Below are 17054 nucleotides of genomic sequence, written 5' to 3'. Positions count from 1 at the left end.
AGCTTCTTAAATAGGATTTCACTTGGAAGAATGAGCAAAAAAATCTTAAAAGATGGCCATGAAAAAACACATTAGCAGTTGTCATATTCCTTTTCTCAGAAAAGTCTGAGGTAGCAATCAACAGTATTAGTATGAAATATGTATGATCTTTTTAAGTGATGCAAAATTAGTAGATCTTCAATGGGCCAAGTATATTTACATCAGAGTGTTTAGCCTAAATCATCAAACTATTACTTAGTTATCTCAGTGTTTGCCTCCTCCCCCCAGTGAAAGAATGATGAGGAAAACAATATTTTGTGTCGCTGCAGGCAGATAAAGCAAATATCAAGATTATATCATGTAATATAAATAGTAAAGTAAAATAACTGGTAATATGTACATTTATTTAAGATTAATTCATGTTAAAAAAAGCATAACTTACAGCATGAACTGAAGCATCAACTGATTAATAAACTATGGTTTTATAGCTGGGAATCAGAATTAGAAATTGTAATCTAAAATCATAATTGGAAGTGGTTTTTGCAATCTAGGAAGTGTACAAACTATATTGTGATATGTTTTATAAACAAAAACATAGCTGTGTTTATTGCTTTGTCTTCAGGGGCTACATCATGAAGAAAAACAATACGATTTTTACTTATGGTTATTCGGGGGATATTTAGAATACCAAATTATGACTTTGATAGCTATATTCTCTATACAAAAAAATCTTGAATTAATAGGAAATTATCATGTAAAGGAAAGAGAATAACTTTTTCTTGCACAATTATGTTTTTTTAGTTTTGCATGGCAGGTCAGCCATTCTGAATTGGTTTAACCCAAACACAAATTTCTCACATTGATCACAGATTGAATTTTAAGTGATATGTGTGCTTTGGCAGATATTGAATATTCAGGTTTCTAATCTCAGAGCTTCAGGTTTCGCTTTTCCAGTTCTCAGATGGAGTCTTTCTTTTGTCTGATTACAAAATGTTTTTTTTTGCAAAATGCTTTTAAAAAGTTGGTAGGGAAGTTCCACAGTGCAGGATATTCTCTTCTTTTCCATCTTGATAAATGGATGGAACCTTCTTTCACATTGACAACTGGAGAGTAGGGGAAGAAGCACTGTGTCATGAAGGAATGGAATATAGCCTCCAAACACTTGCTGCAAGCACAATCAACATATTGAGTCCTGACTTTAAAGCCCCAATCTCTGTGTCTTCTGCATTAACTGTCCCATGTGCCCTTGAGATCATCTCACCAGAAGTGGCACTTAAGAGCTGGATTCATTGGCGACTCGCTTGGACATTGGAAATGTCTAGAGAAATCCTGGCTGTTGCTTAAAGAACCAAGCACTCGAAGAGGAGGGGGGCTGTGAGGATCCCTGTGTAAGAAGGCTTTCAGACTCTCCAGGCTCTGGCGCCCACACATTGCCTGTGGAAAACATGCAGGTGTAAGTATTGAATAGCCAAATTAAAACAAGTCATTTTTCCACATAGTCTCTTACATCTCTGTTTCCAAACATTCAGTTCCAGGTTGGAGAAGAAAGTTAGCATAGAGAAGCAGCAAACAAAATAATTGCATCCGAGTACAAATATTGAGAGAAAAAGTCACTCAGGTTGGAGAACTTTTGAGAATAGAGAAAAGGTATGCAGAGAAAAAAATGGCATATACTCCTTCATAATATTTATGGCCGCAAAGTGGATGGCATTATTACTTATAAACGTTATGACCTTCAGTAGCATCAATCAGGAGCTCACTAATACATATTTCTTGGGTACTTAACCCTTTGATTAAATAACATGGATACATGAACCCACAATTTGGCCCAGTTTGTGTACATCATGCTATTAGATCTTTCTGAAGCCAAATTTGTAACTTGTTGATCTGTGTGGTTCAAACAGAAGATCTTTTGAAAGCGAAGAGGAAGAGCACTGGTATTTTTCCTTCTGTAGCAACTAGCATCATATTCTCATGGTACAGTTATTGAGCTATAGATGTTCCTGATATGACTTAAGGGGAAAAAGAGCTATACAATATTCCAAGAAAATGTAAAAGCAGTTGGTAAGGTTGTAAAAATATAAAGAGCTGAGTAGCAAACTAAGACCACCAGGAGAAAAAAGAAGAATGAATTACATGGGCAAAGCTGACAAAGAAGAGTTGATGGTGTGAGAGTCCAAGCTTAGGTAAATTTGTTACCCCTCTGTGCTTTGCAAACCAGTTTTCATAAGCCTGTGAGGAAAAGAAAGAAAATAAATGCATTTTATACTTTGGGATATGATGCTCAATGAGAAAACAATAATTCAGGAGCCTAGGATCCTGCTTAAAAAAAAAAGAACCATAGTTAGGAGAAGAATCCCTCTGACCATCTTCACATTTGGAAGTGAGAGGACACTGTTTTGCACTGGTTCTCCTCCTTTTTCCAGAACAGTTTTCAATCTGATATCAGGGTCTCTGTTATGAAGCATACCAAGGCTCAATTCTCTCTCCCCTCCTATTTGCTGGGGAAGGTCATTCATCCACATGGTGTCGGTAATATCCTGATGGCACTCAGGTGTGTGTCTCAAGCCTGGCCTGAACAGGAGATGCGGTGAAGGTGTTATTTAAGTGTTTGGAAGCTATAAGGCTCTGGATTGGAAAGAACAAACTCAAGCTTAATCTCAGCTGGTTGAAGTGGCTTCCTTTGAGCTCAGAAACCAATTGGTTTGGGAACATCCCTGCCTTGTTTCTAGTTAGGATGGCACCTGAATACCAAGAGTTGAGTTCTTACTCCACTGTAAGACTGATTTTATTTTGGCATGATTTTTCTTTATATAGAAAAATAATTATAATATATATAATTATATATAATTTGTGTGTGTATTTGTGTGTGTATTTGTGTGTGTATATATATGTGTGTGTGTGTGTATTTGTATTTTATACCTACATTTTACATTTTGTTACTGGGCTGGTGGGTAAACTGCTTAGAGGTTATTTATGACAAAAGGGGCATGTAAGTATGAGAAACAAATGAATACATAACATGTGAATAAATACATTAAAATACTTGTGCCTTTATGTTTCTATTTTATTAGATTTCTTGCCCTAAATGGAAGTAATACTCCTGTTATTTAATATTTTATTATTGCGTTTCAGGGGCATGATCTTGGTTAACATCTAAGGTTACCAAATGAAATTTGGAGGCTCTAATGAAATATTGCAATATATTGTATCCCTAATGGTTAGGTTAATCATGTAGGGAGAGGTTAAACAATAGTTGTTCCACGTTGTTCTTGTTGCTTCTGCTAATATGACTCAGGCATATTGCTTGTTTCACGATCTAGTTCTTAGCTGATCCTTTGATAACAAATAGGTAATCATTCTAGAGATCTTTGCATATTGCAAAAATATCTGTTATGATTTCTCCCCCTCCTTAAGTAATCCAATGGCTGAGTGAGCAAAGCCTTTTATCTCATATTAAAATTAGCAACATGGTTCCTATGGATCTGGGAAGAGAACAGCTTGTACAAAGTGGTTGTCACTTTGGCCAAGAGGCCTCTACATATCTTTCTTATCTTGATACTTTGTTCTTCATTGAATCTTGAGGGAAGCAACATCGCTAAGCAAAAAAGGAAAACTTTGCTGGGATTTTTGCAAAAATATGCAGTTATCAGGGTTATAGGGTCAGTTGCAGCTCTTAACCAAGTGCACATCTAGCAGCAAAATCACATGGGTTTTTTGCACATGATGTGTGAAATAAATTCTATTGCTCATTTAAATGTATATAAACCTAATCAATCTGCTGTCAAATCAATTTTTTAAAAATGTAATTACTACACATTGCTTTGTGCAACGTGTTTTCTATAGTTATTGCAGTTTGCCTTTCCATAATTAATTTCAATTAACAGCTCAGAGATGCTGTCCCTAGCTATTTGCTCTTTTAAAAAAAAGGGGGGGGATCCTGGCATTATTCCTTCACATGCATTCACATGAATTTTGTATCGAGGTCCTATGGACTTCAAACACAGATTTTCAAGGCTTTTGTAAGAGCCAAAAGCCACCTGCAAAGTTTTAAACAGTACAGGTACTCCTCAACCAGGGGTGGGTTCCTGCCAGTTGTAACCTCTTCTATAGAAGGGGTTCCACAAATCTACAGTGCCGTTTAGAACCTGTTCAAGCTCCCTCCCCCCACCTGTCTGCACATCATCAAGATGAAAAGCAAGAGGAGGAATTCTGGGAGTTGAAGTCCACAACTCTTAAAGCTGTCAAGTTTGAACACTCCTGGGGTTTTTTTCTAAAGGGTGCAAGGGTCTTGTAACGTGACCCTTGCGTGCTTCAAATGCCAGGGTTTCTGAGCCAACATTTTGGTTGCTAAGCAAGAGCATTGTTAAGTGAGTTTCATCACATTTTACAAGTTGGCCATGCCCATCCAGTCACATGGCTGGCAAGGCACTTCCATCTGGTCACATGGCCGGCAAGCCACTCCCATCTGGTCACATGGCTGGCAAGCCACTCCCACAAAGCAGGCCACACCTACAGAAAAGGTTCTAAAAAAATTTTATGCCCACCACTGTCCTCAACTTACAATTGTAATTGAGCATGCCCATTATGATCGTAAGTCAAGATGGTCAAAAAAATGGACCATCATTAGGCAAACCAAATGTTTGCTATGGGCCAGTTTTTGTATCACATCATAAAATGTGATCATCTGACTGCAGGACACTGCAAATGGTTATAAGGACTATCTGTATAAAGTTCAGTTCATTATGCTAGGATCGGTTCTAATTTGTCAAGTGAAATGAAGTCAATTTGTTTGAAAGGGAAGTCCTAGTCAATTTCTCTATATGATTTTATTCAGATACCTGGTAAGCAATGGCAATCCCTCCAGTGTCAGCTAAATTCTCCAGGAGTGTGAAGGAGCCATTGACGCTATGGCCCTTCAGGGAATAGTTCCCATATTGTTTCACCAGACAATCTTTATCTTCTGCTGGTATATTCATGACACAAGTAGAACAGTTCTCAGGCAACACTGTAAACAAAAGGAAAGAAACTCCAGAAAGAAAGCCAGGTCTTATCAGCCACTGTAACTCTCTATATAGTTCCATTAAACAAAATTTCCCTCCTCAAAGCCCTCCTTGAAGCTGTAATGATTAAATATTGCTTCAGTTGGTAGAACTTGATTCTTATGAAAATTTATACAGCTGTCTAGAATTTCTTCTAGGTTATGGAGTTAGTAAAATGGTTATTTAATCTACTTTTTAGCAGTCTAAAACAATTATAGAATACTTCATAACATTTATATTTTCATTGCCATGCCCTATGCTGAGCCTTGCATCCATTTCTCCCTAAATTAAATCAGCATTAATATAAATTGCTCACAGATTTTCCTTCAACATAAGGGGGAAAATACCTTTAGCTCCAAGACATTTTGTGATATTGGCTTCATGGAATTTTTCTATGATGTAAGTACTTTTTTAAAATGTAATTTATTTTCAGGGCATTTCATGGTTGTTGTTTTTTTTTTTAAAAAGGGGGTGATTTGCCTTTGAATGGAAAAAGGCAAAACTCTACAGGACTTCATGTTAGAATTCAATTGAAATTCAAGAGAAAGCAAAATGCCCAAAGCATTCATAACAAAATTGTAGCAGAATTAATTTACATCTCTAGAGTAGTAGCTCAATCCAATATGAATTTGGGCCCCTTTGCTCCATTTAATTAAAATGGTTTGCATGTTATGAATAAAGGTACTTTTTCTGTCTGAGTTAACAATGCATATGGGGAAAAGATGAAACACAAGCTGAGCCCAAGATGTGTTCCTCCTTGAAGAATGGATATATAGTATTAAAGAAAAACACAGGAGCCCCAAAAGAACTAGATATTTCGATGGAGGTTTCAATATTGTACTAACCATGTCGTTGTATGCTTAACAATTGGTGTGCTACAAGTAGTCCTTGACGTATGACCATAACTTAGCTTAAAATTTCTGTTGCTAAGCAAGATAGTTGTTAAGTGAATTTTGCTCCATTTTAAGACCTTTCTTGCCACAGTGGTTAAGTGAATCACTACAGTTGTTAAGTTAGTAACACAGGTGCTAAAGGGATTTGTTTACCCATTTATTTTGCTTGTCAAGAAATTGCAGCAGGTGATCACATGACCCCAGGACACTGCAACCATCATGAATACATGCCAGTTGTCAAGCATCCAAATTTCAATCCTGTGACTGTGACAATGCTGCAGTGGTCATAAGTGTGAATAGCTGTCATAAGGATTTTTTCCAGTGTTGTTGTAAGTTGAAAGGATTACTAAACAAATGGTTGTAATTCTATACTCCTTTAAACTGAAATTACTCATGTCACATCTGTCTCATGTATTCAGGCCCTGTTTCTTCTTAGCAAAGCAACCTTGAAAGTGTCAAAGGAAAGAAACGGAAGAAAAGCCCTCTTTCACCCAACTCCAAAATCCGATCCCAAAACCATATACTTAAAAAAAAATACAGTTCTGTAATTCTGCAAAGAAAAGACGGATGGGATGAGTGAGTATCAGATGAAAAGGGGACAGAATGATAAAACAGTGGCCAACAAAACATTTGCCATTAAAAAAAAATCACACCTCCCACCCACTAAGCCAGTTGTGAAAGGCTTACAACACCTGGATTTTCAATTCTGGCCTTACCAAATAAAGCCCTATAAATGCAGCTAGCAAGATAGTCAATATATTACCCATAATTTAGCAGAATACATACCATAATCGTACAAGGAGTGCAGTAGTTCATGTGCCATGAAAAACCCCATGACTCCAAAGTTGACAGCACTGGAAAAAAGACATGGGAGATCTTTTAAATTTCCATAGAATATGTGTGTTTGTATAGATATATAGATACCAAATAGGCTAGAGACTGTCAGCATCTGGACTGGGGAGAGAACAAACTGAACCCTGGTAAATCAGGGCTGTGGCTGATATAGCAAGGTCTTCTGTGGCCACCAGAGCTACTCCTTGATGGGCTAACACTACCCATCAGGGGCAGATTCAAGACTTGGGAATCCTGATGGACTCACAACTCATGTTAGATCAACCCTAACCCCTAAAGCAAGGGGGGTTCCTACCCAACTCTGATTGGTGTACCAATTGTGACCATCCATAACAGACTACTGTAATGTGCTCTTCTTGTGGCTGCTCTTAAATAATATTCAGAAATTGCAGTTGGTTTAAAATACAGCAGCCCACATAATTTTGATAGACAGAGTACATAACACTGATTTTATGAAGTCTGCATTGTTTGCAAGTTGGTTTCTGGTCTACATTAAAATGCTGGTTTTAACCTATAATGCCTTTCATGGTTTGGCACCCAGAGGCTTCAGGATCATGTTCTCCAGCCGGCTTTGGGACAGTGATCAATGGTTTTTATAGCTGTTTTGACATTTTCCTTACCTGGGAAATTCAGTATGGAAGAAAGGATTACGAAACATCCCAGCAGGAAATACTACAGCATGGCGCCGCAGTGAATAGTAGGAATGGACAGACCAAGGAGGCACTTCCCAACTGAAATGGGGGAAAAATCACAGCAAAGGAAGGAAATAATTGCTTTTGTTGGAACTTTCTCATTTTTTGCTGGTATATGTTCTCACATTTATAGCAATGCCAACTTCTTCACAGTTTTAAGCTTCCAAATTACTTGACCTTTTCAGCACAGTGGCACCAATGTGTTAGCAATCTGCTGATTCAAATGTGTTTCTTGAGTCTGGTTTGTCTTCAGACAGAAGCATCTTACATTTTCAATCTTTTTTTTCAACTTTATCATTTACTTATGTATATTAGTATATTATGCTGGTGGGTGGTACATATTATTATCGTTATTATCATCCTCTGGCTGAATCGATCCATTGTAGAATGAAGGCCTGCTCAATGAAGTTACGGGACGTAATCAATCACACTGGTCCAGTGCAAATTGGCACATCTACATTTGCTATGATGAAGTGGTTGTCCCAAAGTCACCCAGCTGGCTTCTGTACCCAAGAAAAGACTACAACTTTAGTCTCCCCATTCCTAGTACAGAGAGAGAGACAGGCAGGCAGACAGACAGAGAGAATACATAGATGAAGACAAGTTTCAAAAATAAGTCTTCATTCAATTGTCGTTGTGTACAAGGTAACATCAATAGTTTATAAAGAAAAAAAGAATTCAAGTAATAGTAATAATAATAGTTAGCAATTCGGAACTTTTCTAAAATGTTTAATCTTATAGATTAAACTGGAAGCCAAGGAGAGCAAACCTGTAGAACAGCAGCAGAAGAGGATGTGGGAAGCCAAGATATTAGTTTATTCATTTGGTAAGAAAAACATACCTTTCGTGCAGATGGGGACTGACAAGTCTGAGCAAGAACCTCTTCTTCAGAGAGTTTAGGCAGGCAACCACATTGTGGAAAAAATTATTCTCATCAATCTTCAGCTGAACAAAGTAGCAAACAATAATGTTAGGAATGGGAGTTCAATGACAATGTTTGGCAAAGACAATAAATATTATTTTTCATTTTGTTCTCTGGATTCTACCTAGGTTTCACTTTGTTAAATAATTAAGTACAAATTATGTTGGGTATTTAATTCTTCCGACTCTCCCCTGAAATTCTAAGTTTCTATCAACATGTCATAAATCTGTAGCTCTACAAAGGCACAATCATTTGGCAGGTGAGAGTTTCACTATATACTGCCTGCCTATTAAATAATATTTGTCGTTCCCCCGTCAACCTTCATGGAATAGCTGCAGGAAATAAATTGATTACTCCTTTCCTTTGCAGCTGCAATTTGACAAAAAATTTGCTATGTCCTCCTTTCCCATATGCTGCCCTTCCAACACAAGCAAGCAAGTGTAACTATTAATTGTTAAGACAAAACAAACAAAACAAACAACAACCCATAGGTGTAACACATTTAACATGCAGTTGATTTATGGATGACTATTCAATTTATTGCTGATAATTTAAAAGTTTCTAACTTTATTTGTAAAATTGAAAACTGGGCAGTTTTATTTCAAGAGCTATCTGAGATAGGAGTATTCTTGAATGGAGATCAGCTGTGTCAAAATGGGAGGCATAGAGCAGGATTTTCGATCCTTCACTCCTTTTTAGATGCCTACAAGAGCAAGGACTTGGCCGTCCTTGCTGTTTTGATATTGTTGACTCTCTTGGCAGTGTCCCCTGATCTAAGTGGAGCCCATGAGATAGTGTCCGTGTCTTTGATTCAATTCCTAATATTTGAAACTGTAGGAGAGCAGCAAATAGACTTTTCAGTGTCTTAAGACCCATCCTTCAGTGGAAGAAATAAAGATATTTGAAGCCAAATCACAAATGGTGCTTAATGTTTACCTCTTGGTACTCATCATCAATTTTGTTTGTTTGGAGCAAGGTTTCTGGATAGCCAATCTCTACTTGGAGGCTATAAATCTAAAAATATGAAAATAAAGATTAGTTATTTACTCTGAATCTATGACATGATGAAAAAAGTACTACTGGCATTGGTATGTAAACAAGGGCATCCTTCAGAGAAGACTTGAGCATTACTTACAGTATGATTTCCCCTGCTTATAACTCTTGTATTCATTCACTAATGTAAATAAACCATATTTTGTACAAAGCAGGCCATAGTCAAAGGCCATTAAAGATTGAATGGGAAATTTTTTAATCTATGCCTGGAATTAGACTGATGAATCTCATGTCTATATAACCTTAATCTTGAAAATAAAGGTTGCATTGACAACATTACCAAGTGTTACAGAAAAAAAAAGATAAAATTTCTGACTGGTAAGTGCTGGAATAAATACTCACTTTTCAGAAATATCATATACCTAGAGCTCCATTCCAGACATGGACACTAGTTTTGAAGTTTCTGAGGTGGAGAATACACTCCCTAGATATAAATTCTATTACAGGCATACATTCCCATAACCTAACCAAACAAGCATCACAATAGATGAGCATACTTTCTTCTTGGCTTCTTGACAGGATCGGGAGTCCATCCAATTAACGTGATCCAGATGGCTGTTAATGGCATCCCGGATCTCAGAAAAAATCTCTTCTGCCTGGCCAGAGAAAAGAAAGAGAGTCCCAGAAGTAGGGAAGCACTTCACCTGTTATTTGCCCATAAACCCTAAGACTAAACTGAACTTTAAAAACAAGAAGTTGTATAGTAGATATGGCAGCATTCTTGAAAGGAATGGTTAAGAAGAAACTAAATCTGCTGTTTTGTTTTGAATAGTGGATAATATTGAGTATGGTTATAGAATGCTGAAGAACATATTTTATCTGATACTACTTTGTTTTCTTCCTGATGGAGGACACCCCCCCTTATAATATAACAGTATCTTCTGCCATTTCTAATGAAATCTAAGATTAGCTATGGATAGGCATGAAACATACCACATAAGCATATTAGTTTGAAAAGCACAAGAAAATATGGGCTAATAAGTCAGTATCTGGTACAATTGAATACCTACGAGATCCTTGGCCTTCTGGGGGAAAATCTCCTGCACAACCATCTTCCCAAGAACAGGTCCAAAGAATGTGCTAGTGTCAATCAAACATTTCCTCCATCGCTCAGTTCTTATCTGAGAATAATTAAAATAAAATTAAACGTTGAACAAGTATGAAAAATGATCCAGAACAAATGGGGGCATTTGCTTCAGAATATAGCTAAATGTGGTTGTGGATGAAAATCCCCCCCCCCCCCCCCCGCAAAAAAAATTCCAGGATTTAAGTTGGAAAAAAAAATAATGGAAGAAGACAATGCAACCCAAATGGGCATATCCATGGAGTCCTGCTTGCCCCAAGAGAGATTCCTTCAATCAAAAATATATTTGATCTACACACGATAATGTGCTTCTTCTGCCTCCTTCAATATGGCATAACAACATCACCCATCCTTCTGTAGTGCATGAATCTAGAACGGCATCTCAATTTGGAGATCAGGAGCAAGGGGTTTATGAAGACAAGCCATGGGGGCAGTTTTCCTCCCTTTTGTAAAAATAAAATGTGACTGCTAGAAGCTGCAACAACAGAAGACTGTGTCTCTTTCTGCAGCTTCAATGGATGAGGCAATATTGCTGAAGAAGTAATGATATTGCATCTGTGGCAATGGCCATCATTGCAGTCATGAGTCTATCTCAGGAAGAAGCATATGCAAATCTGAAACGGTATCAAGAAACAGAGGGGTTCACTAGGCCAGTGATGGCTAACCTTTTTGTTGTTGTGTGCCAAAAGCGCACGCGACAGTGTGCCTGCACCTATAATGCAATGCGTGCGTGACCACCCCCGTGTGTGCCCCACCCTATGCATGTGTACATGTGACCCCCGTGTTTCCCCATGCATGTGCCCCCCTCATTTTTTGCTTCCAGGTTGGAGCAGGAGGCTTTCCAGAGCCAAAACAGGGCACCAGGGGGCCTTGCACGGTGCCCCCGCGTCCCATTTTGGCTTCCAACTTGGTGCAGGAGACTTTCCAAGCCCAAAATGGGGTTGGGGGGGACATAAGGCCCAAAATGCAATGTGAGCGCTCACCCCTGCATATGCATCCCCCGTGCATGCGCCCTGTGCATGCGTGGCAGAGACCTAAAGACCAGCAGGCTGGCAGAAGGCAGCTGGGCTGGGGCAATGGCTTGTGTGCCCGCAGAGAGGGCTCTGGTTGCCACCCATGGCACTAGGCCATCAACAGGAAATTTTTGTCTAATTGTGGAACAATCCCAAAATGTAGTTGTTAATAGTAGCATTTGTCCTACTTGACTGGAAATCCACCACCAGACCATATTATTTTAAAAAAGAGAAAAATGTCCATACACTTTGTCCCCAATTTAATGTTCAGAGAGAAAGAAGCCCAGGGAACTTACTGATGAGTTAAACATTTCTTTTCTTTCATGCATTCTAGCACTCCCAAATTACAATGAAAAAGTGATCTTGGAGTAACATTAAGTGTTAATTCTTAATGCAATAGAAAAAGAGAGTATAAGAAAAGCACTCTTACCATGTTCCCTGTCCTGCTATCCAGTATGTTTGCTAATTCTTGACGAGCTTTCTGGAATTTGCTGTCCAGGGCTGGGGAGAGATTTCCAATTAGGCAAAGTATCATGTAGGTCTGCAATACATCTCTAAAATAAGAAAAAGAAAAGAACAAAATGTGATTTTTGTCCCTGTAATGGTATTGATCTTGAAAGGGCAATTCAGATTTTATTGTATTGTAAATTTGATAAGAGTCCTTAGCAGAAAATTATCTTACTTATATTAAAATCCAAACTATTATACTTTTGAGTATGTAAAAAAAAAAATACTTGCAGATGAAAATCCTAAAATTACAATGGGGATAGTCAGATTTGTAATTCTGGCTATAAAAACACGGTTTTTAGTAACAAATCAATGTTGGCATTTTAAATGCATTATGTAAAAGCTATTATAGATTATGTACCTTAATAATTGTTTGGATCACATTTAAGGCAAATATATATATAGTTGTGTTATTGCTAGCCCTTCATGGAAAAAGAAAACATCAGACAAAAAAATTATTGAAAAAAGGTGAAATGACTCTTAAGTATGTACTGGTTAAGGACTGCAAAAAGGTGTTTTAGAGTATACATGCAAGAAGGGCCACACATGAATTATGTAAAGTTCTATGAATACCAAACAGGAAAATTTCCTCTATGCATTTAGTGCAGAATGTAACTGTGAACATGAAGCAATCAATGTGGCCTCCTTTTTCAACTTCCATATGTACAGTCAAAATAGCTTCTCCAGGTCTTGCTTTCTTAAGTTATAGAAGTGAAATTACAGCATTCCACAAACCAGCAGTGTCTTACCTCCGGTTTTGCCACTGCGCAATAAGTTGTGACATTCCTTTCAAATAATCCATGTCATGCACAGCAATTGGTTGAGACATGTTCAGCTGCACGGGATGGAAAGCTGCCTGAAGGCATGACAGCCAATCAATAGCAGGAGCCTTTTCCTAAAAATAGAATTAGACAGATGAAAAGATGAAATCTCACCAAGAAGAGACCCAACAAAATACCTGCTTGGAAATTGAAGGCATTCTAGTGTGAAGGGAGGGCAGAAAGGAGGAAAGAAGACACACACACAAAACATTCCTCAGAAATCAATAAAAAGACAATGCTATGAATTGGTGGAGAAAGCAGGGCTATACTACAAGCCTAATTTTATGCATGATTTCACATCATAAATCTCATTGTTTCCATTTCAGTGCATATGGCATTGTGCCCTGAATAAAAGTAGAATACAGATTCTGGCAAGATAGACACATTGCTGGCATGTGATTTACAAGCCTAGTAAATGAGAGAATGGCCTACACTGGAAAGTACTGTATTCTCTTTGAAGAAGTAGCTTCATGGACTTCAGATTTCTACTTCTTTCAGTGCAAATAGCTGCCTGGGATCATCTGCTTATTTCGGGTTCCTTATTGCCACAGTTTAGCCTTCTATTCTTTCAACTACGTCATTGCAATGTACTCTGCAGGGGGCCAACGTTAAAGATGATTTGGAGGCTTCAGTGGGTGCAGAATGTTACTATTACAGTAGCAAAATTCAGTGAATCATTGGTATTTCAAATTCCCTTTGTGCATTAATTTTAGATCATCTACAGTATAAAAAATAATGAATCAATTTAAATCAAAAAGAATTTCAGGTCCTCTTGGCACTAAAAATTCATTTCATTATCCAGAATATCCTGGATTTTGTTTTAAACTTCTGGAAGTTGTTAAGACTAAGAATTTCTAGAAAATGTTTGATAGTGGTCATACTTTCTAGAAATTAATTTAAGTGATCCCTTGCTTTATTACCCTTATTATTTCTGTTACAAGATTTGTGGCTATTATACACACACACACACACACACACACACACTATGGACATTTTCCACGTTTAGATATTTTGATTTCACAGTACTGTTGCAGCGTTACTCTTAACCACTTAACCACTGAGTTTTTTTTATCGACTCAGCATTATATACTGTAAAAATACAAAATACACATTTCTGGAAAACTGTATACAACCTGTAGCTTCTTGATGGTAGTGTGGTGAAATAGCATCCTCTTCTCCTGTCGTTTCTTCAGGGGAGTAACAATCTTCTGAAGATTTGAGATAAAGGAGAATGCCAAGGAAACATAGGTAGAAGTAGAATCTGTATGTCCACCCATCAACTCTTCTAGCTTCTTCAAATATGAGTAATATGAACGTAAGACCTGCAAAACAAACCTTTCTTTCAAGCAGAGTCAGTAGTTAAACTTGTTCTGAGCCATTTACTCAGATATGAGCTATCTAAAATAATAATAAAAAAAATCCACATACCATACTCTTCTACTACTCATATTGAAACAACTTGCTTCCAGAAGTTGTAAATGCTCCAACGCTGGAAGTTTTTAAGAAGAGATTGGATAACCATTTGTCTGAAATGGTGTAGTGTATCCTGCCTAAGCAGGGGGTTGGACTTGAAGACCTCCAAAGTCCCTTCCAACTCTATTATTCTATTCTATTCTATTCCATTCTATTCTATTCCAGATACTTAAAAGACATAAGAGTAGGCACATCATGAATTTCAAAAGAGAAGATTCTAGAGTATAGGTACCACTGCAAAGAAGGTCCATTTGGGAATAACCACAAGACAATGCCCTGTTAATCCTGTCTCATGCAACAGGACCTCCCTAGATGACCTTAGCAACTGACAGACTTGTAATGATGAAGGTATATTTTCAGCTGGTGTGATCCCAAGTTGTTAAGTACCTTATAAGTCAAAAATGAAAATCTGAACCTGGATTGGTAGCTAATTAACAGCCAGTGCAAATGCTTTGGCAGAGGTATAACATGTGGATATGCAACTGTCCCTTGTGGCAACTTGGCTGTCAGATTATGTACCAACTGCAGTTTCCACACCAAGCACAGCAGCAACCCTATATAGACCATACTAAAGGTTTAAATATGTGGTTTCCAGTTCAAAAATGACCTTGTATTTAGATGTGCTTGTTCAAGAAAGCACATCAACTAAAGTTTACAATAAGTTTTCTTAAACAGAAATCACATGCTATCAAAGACAATGATGCCTTTTGGAATCATCTGCCAAAAACATCTTCACTTTACCAGGATTCCATCTAACGATGTAAGTTATCCAGCCATCCTACCACTACATCCAGACAGAGACTCTCGGAATCAGATTCTATGGAATAGTAAGCGTTAGTGTCATTTGCATACTGAAAATACCAAAGCCAACATTTATGACAGTCACAGTTTCATATAAATGATAGATAGCATTGGAATAAAATGTCTATGGAGATTTTTAAATCATCCAGGTCACGGTTGTCCCAAAGGTGCTTTTTCAAAAGGCAACTGGACTTGCTTTTCCTTGAAGATATTTTGCTTCTCATCCAAGAAGCTTCTTCTGACTCAATGGTGGCAGATGGAAGGATTTATATTCCATTCTCCACCATTCAGTCAGAAGTTAAGAAGTGAAATGTCTTCAAGAAAAAACAGTCTAGTTGCCTTTTGAAAAGCGCCTTTGGGATGGGAATAAAATACTATTTACAAGATCTCACAACACAACTTTTAGAGAGCATAGGCACAGTCAGCAATTGCTATTTTCTGAGATGCTCACTGGATAAGGTAATATGGTCAAGTGAGCAAGACATCTCATCATAGCTACAGGCATCAGGAGGTACAATGTACAGTTCAGTAGATTTGAAATCAAAACTGTGTTCACATTAGCATGAAGATGAGCAATTTTGTCCTCAGTGCCTTCTAAATCTTTCAAGCAAGTAATTGAAAGCTGTAAATTCAATTTATCTGAGGCAATGACAATAAATTCTTTAACAATAATAAACCCACTTTGAAAAGATCTGCTGAGCAGCTATTTAAAGATGTGAAGAAGTCTTTACAACTTTTTTATGCCACCCAACAAGCAGGGCTGTGTGCACCACCATTGTAAATATCATACCGCTTATATTTCAGTTGTCTCCTCACCTTCTCCATGGTCAGAGATTTCAGGAGAACTAGGGAGAAGTTTTTTTTTATCTACAATGCTGAATAAAACAATTTAGAGCAATTGTCTGAATATCTTTTGTTTTCCTGTTGTACAGTATAGATCAAAAAGATTCAAAGTAGTTGAATATGCTTTTGTCCCATATACTGGTAGTAGATTAAAACAAGATTATTAACTCTGGCTTCTGCAAAAAACCCAGAGCAGCCAAAAATCCATTAGATTCCATTAGTTGTCAAAGGTGGATGCTCTTAATGATTCCTTTTACTTTTTTGAGGGGAATGAAGCTCTGAGCATCATGTTGGAATAACTATTATCTTTTCCTCCAGTATCAAATTCATTCTACCCATATCCCAGGCCAGAATTAATGTGAGAGTATGTCCTACCTATACTAAGACAGTTAAATGTCATAATTACGATTTTATCTAGTTATAGTTTTAGAATGATTCACAGTTAACATGGAAAGCATAAAGTCTCAGCTTCAGCATGAATTGAATTGTTGAACTTTTGTAGGATCGTTATCCTGGAGTTCTTTAATAGCACACTTCAGATCATCTTAGCTAGTTCACACAGGAAGGCTATAAACCAAGTTTCTTCAAAGTGCCCCACTGATTCAATGCCACATAAAGACCATAGTATATTTCAATTTGGACAAATTACCTGGTGATTAAATTGATTACAATGGAGACTTCAAATCCCCACCATGAGTTGATGCTACTTTAAAAACATAGACAGCAATATCATCCATTTAAATTTCTCAGTACAATACAGTAACAGACATCATAGATGAATGAGTCCTTATGACCCACCTTACATATATTCTCAGTTTCACGCAACAAGCACAAGACATAGAAACTGACTTGAGAAATGACTAAACCAGAAACAGTAAATGAATCATTTAACATAGCTTACCTGGGGATAATTCACATTTCTTTCAAAAGAGTATTCTAGTGGCAACTCAAATTCTGGATGGTCAATCTGAAAAAAGAAAATAAGGATAGATACCAGCTATATTACAAACAGGGTAACAATAAACAAAAAGTAATTGTAAGGGAAAGAAAGGAAATAAGGGAAGGAGGGAAGGAAGGAA

The 17054-nt window shown here is 37.4% G+C and overlaps 1 protein-coding gene across 1 annotated transcript in view; it reads right to left on the bottom strand.

The window, feature by feature from the left end:
- Positions 1 to 364: 364 nt before the first annotated feature.
- The window catches only part of KEL (Kell metallo-endopeptidase (Kell blood group)), a 40987-nt gene continuing 24297 nt past the window's right edge, over positions 365 to 17054 (bottom strand). Inside the window, exons 6-18 of the mRNA XM_032214560.1 lie at positions 16877 to 16942; positions 13992 to 14180; positions 12787 to 12932; positions 11961 to 12084; positions 10444 to 10554; positions 9931 to 10029; positions 9317 to 9394; positions 8300 to 8403; positions 7387 to 7497; positions 6701 to 6768; positions 4821 to 4987; positions 2116 to 2211; positions 365 to 1413 (exon numbers count right to left, since the gene is read on the bottom strand). Coding sequence (XP_032070451.1) covers positions 1237 to 1413; positions 2116 to 2211; positions 4821 to 4987; positions 6701 to 6768; positions 7387 to 7497; positions 8300 to 8403; positions 9317 to 9394; positions 9931 to 10029; positions 10444 to 10554; positions 11961 to 12084; positions 12787 to 12932; positions 13992 to 14180; positions 16877 to 16942 — 1536 coding nt within the window. The 3' untranslated portion in view covers positions 365 to 1236. The remainder of the gene's footprint in view (positions 1414 to 2115; positions 2212 to 4820; positions 4988 to 6700; positions 6769 to 7386; positions 7498 to 8299; positions 8404 to 9316; positions 9395 to 9930; positions 10030 to 10443; positions 10555 to 11960; positions 12085 to 12786; positions 12933 to 13991; positions 14181 to 16876; positions 16943 to 17054) is intronic.

The sequence above is a fragment of the Thamnophis elegans genome, chromosome 3, assembly GCF_009769535.1.
Source record: "Thamnophis elegans isolate rThaEle1 chromosome 3, rThaEle1.pri, whole genome shotgun sequence".
NCBI lineage: Eukaryota > Metazoa > Chordata > Lepidosauria > Squamata > Colubridae > Thamnophis > Thamnophis elegans.
This window is presented reverse-complemented; position numbering and strand designations above follow the sequence as displayed.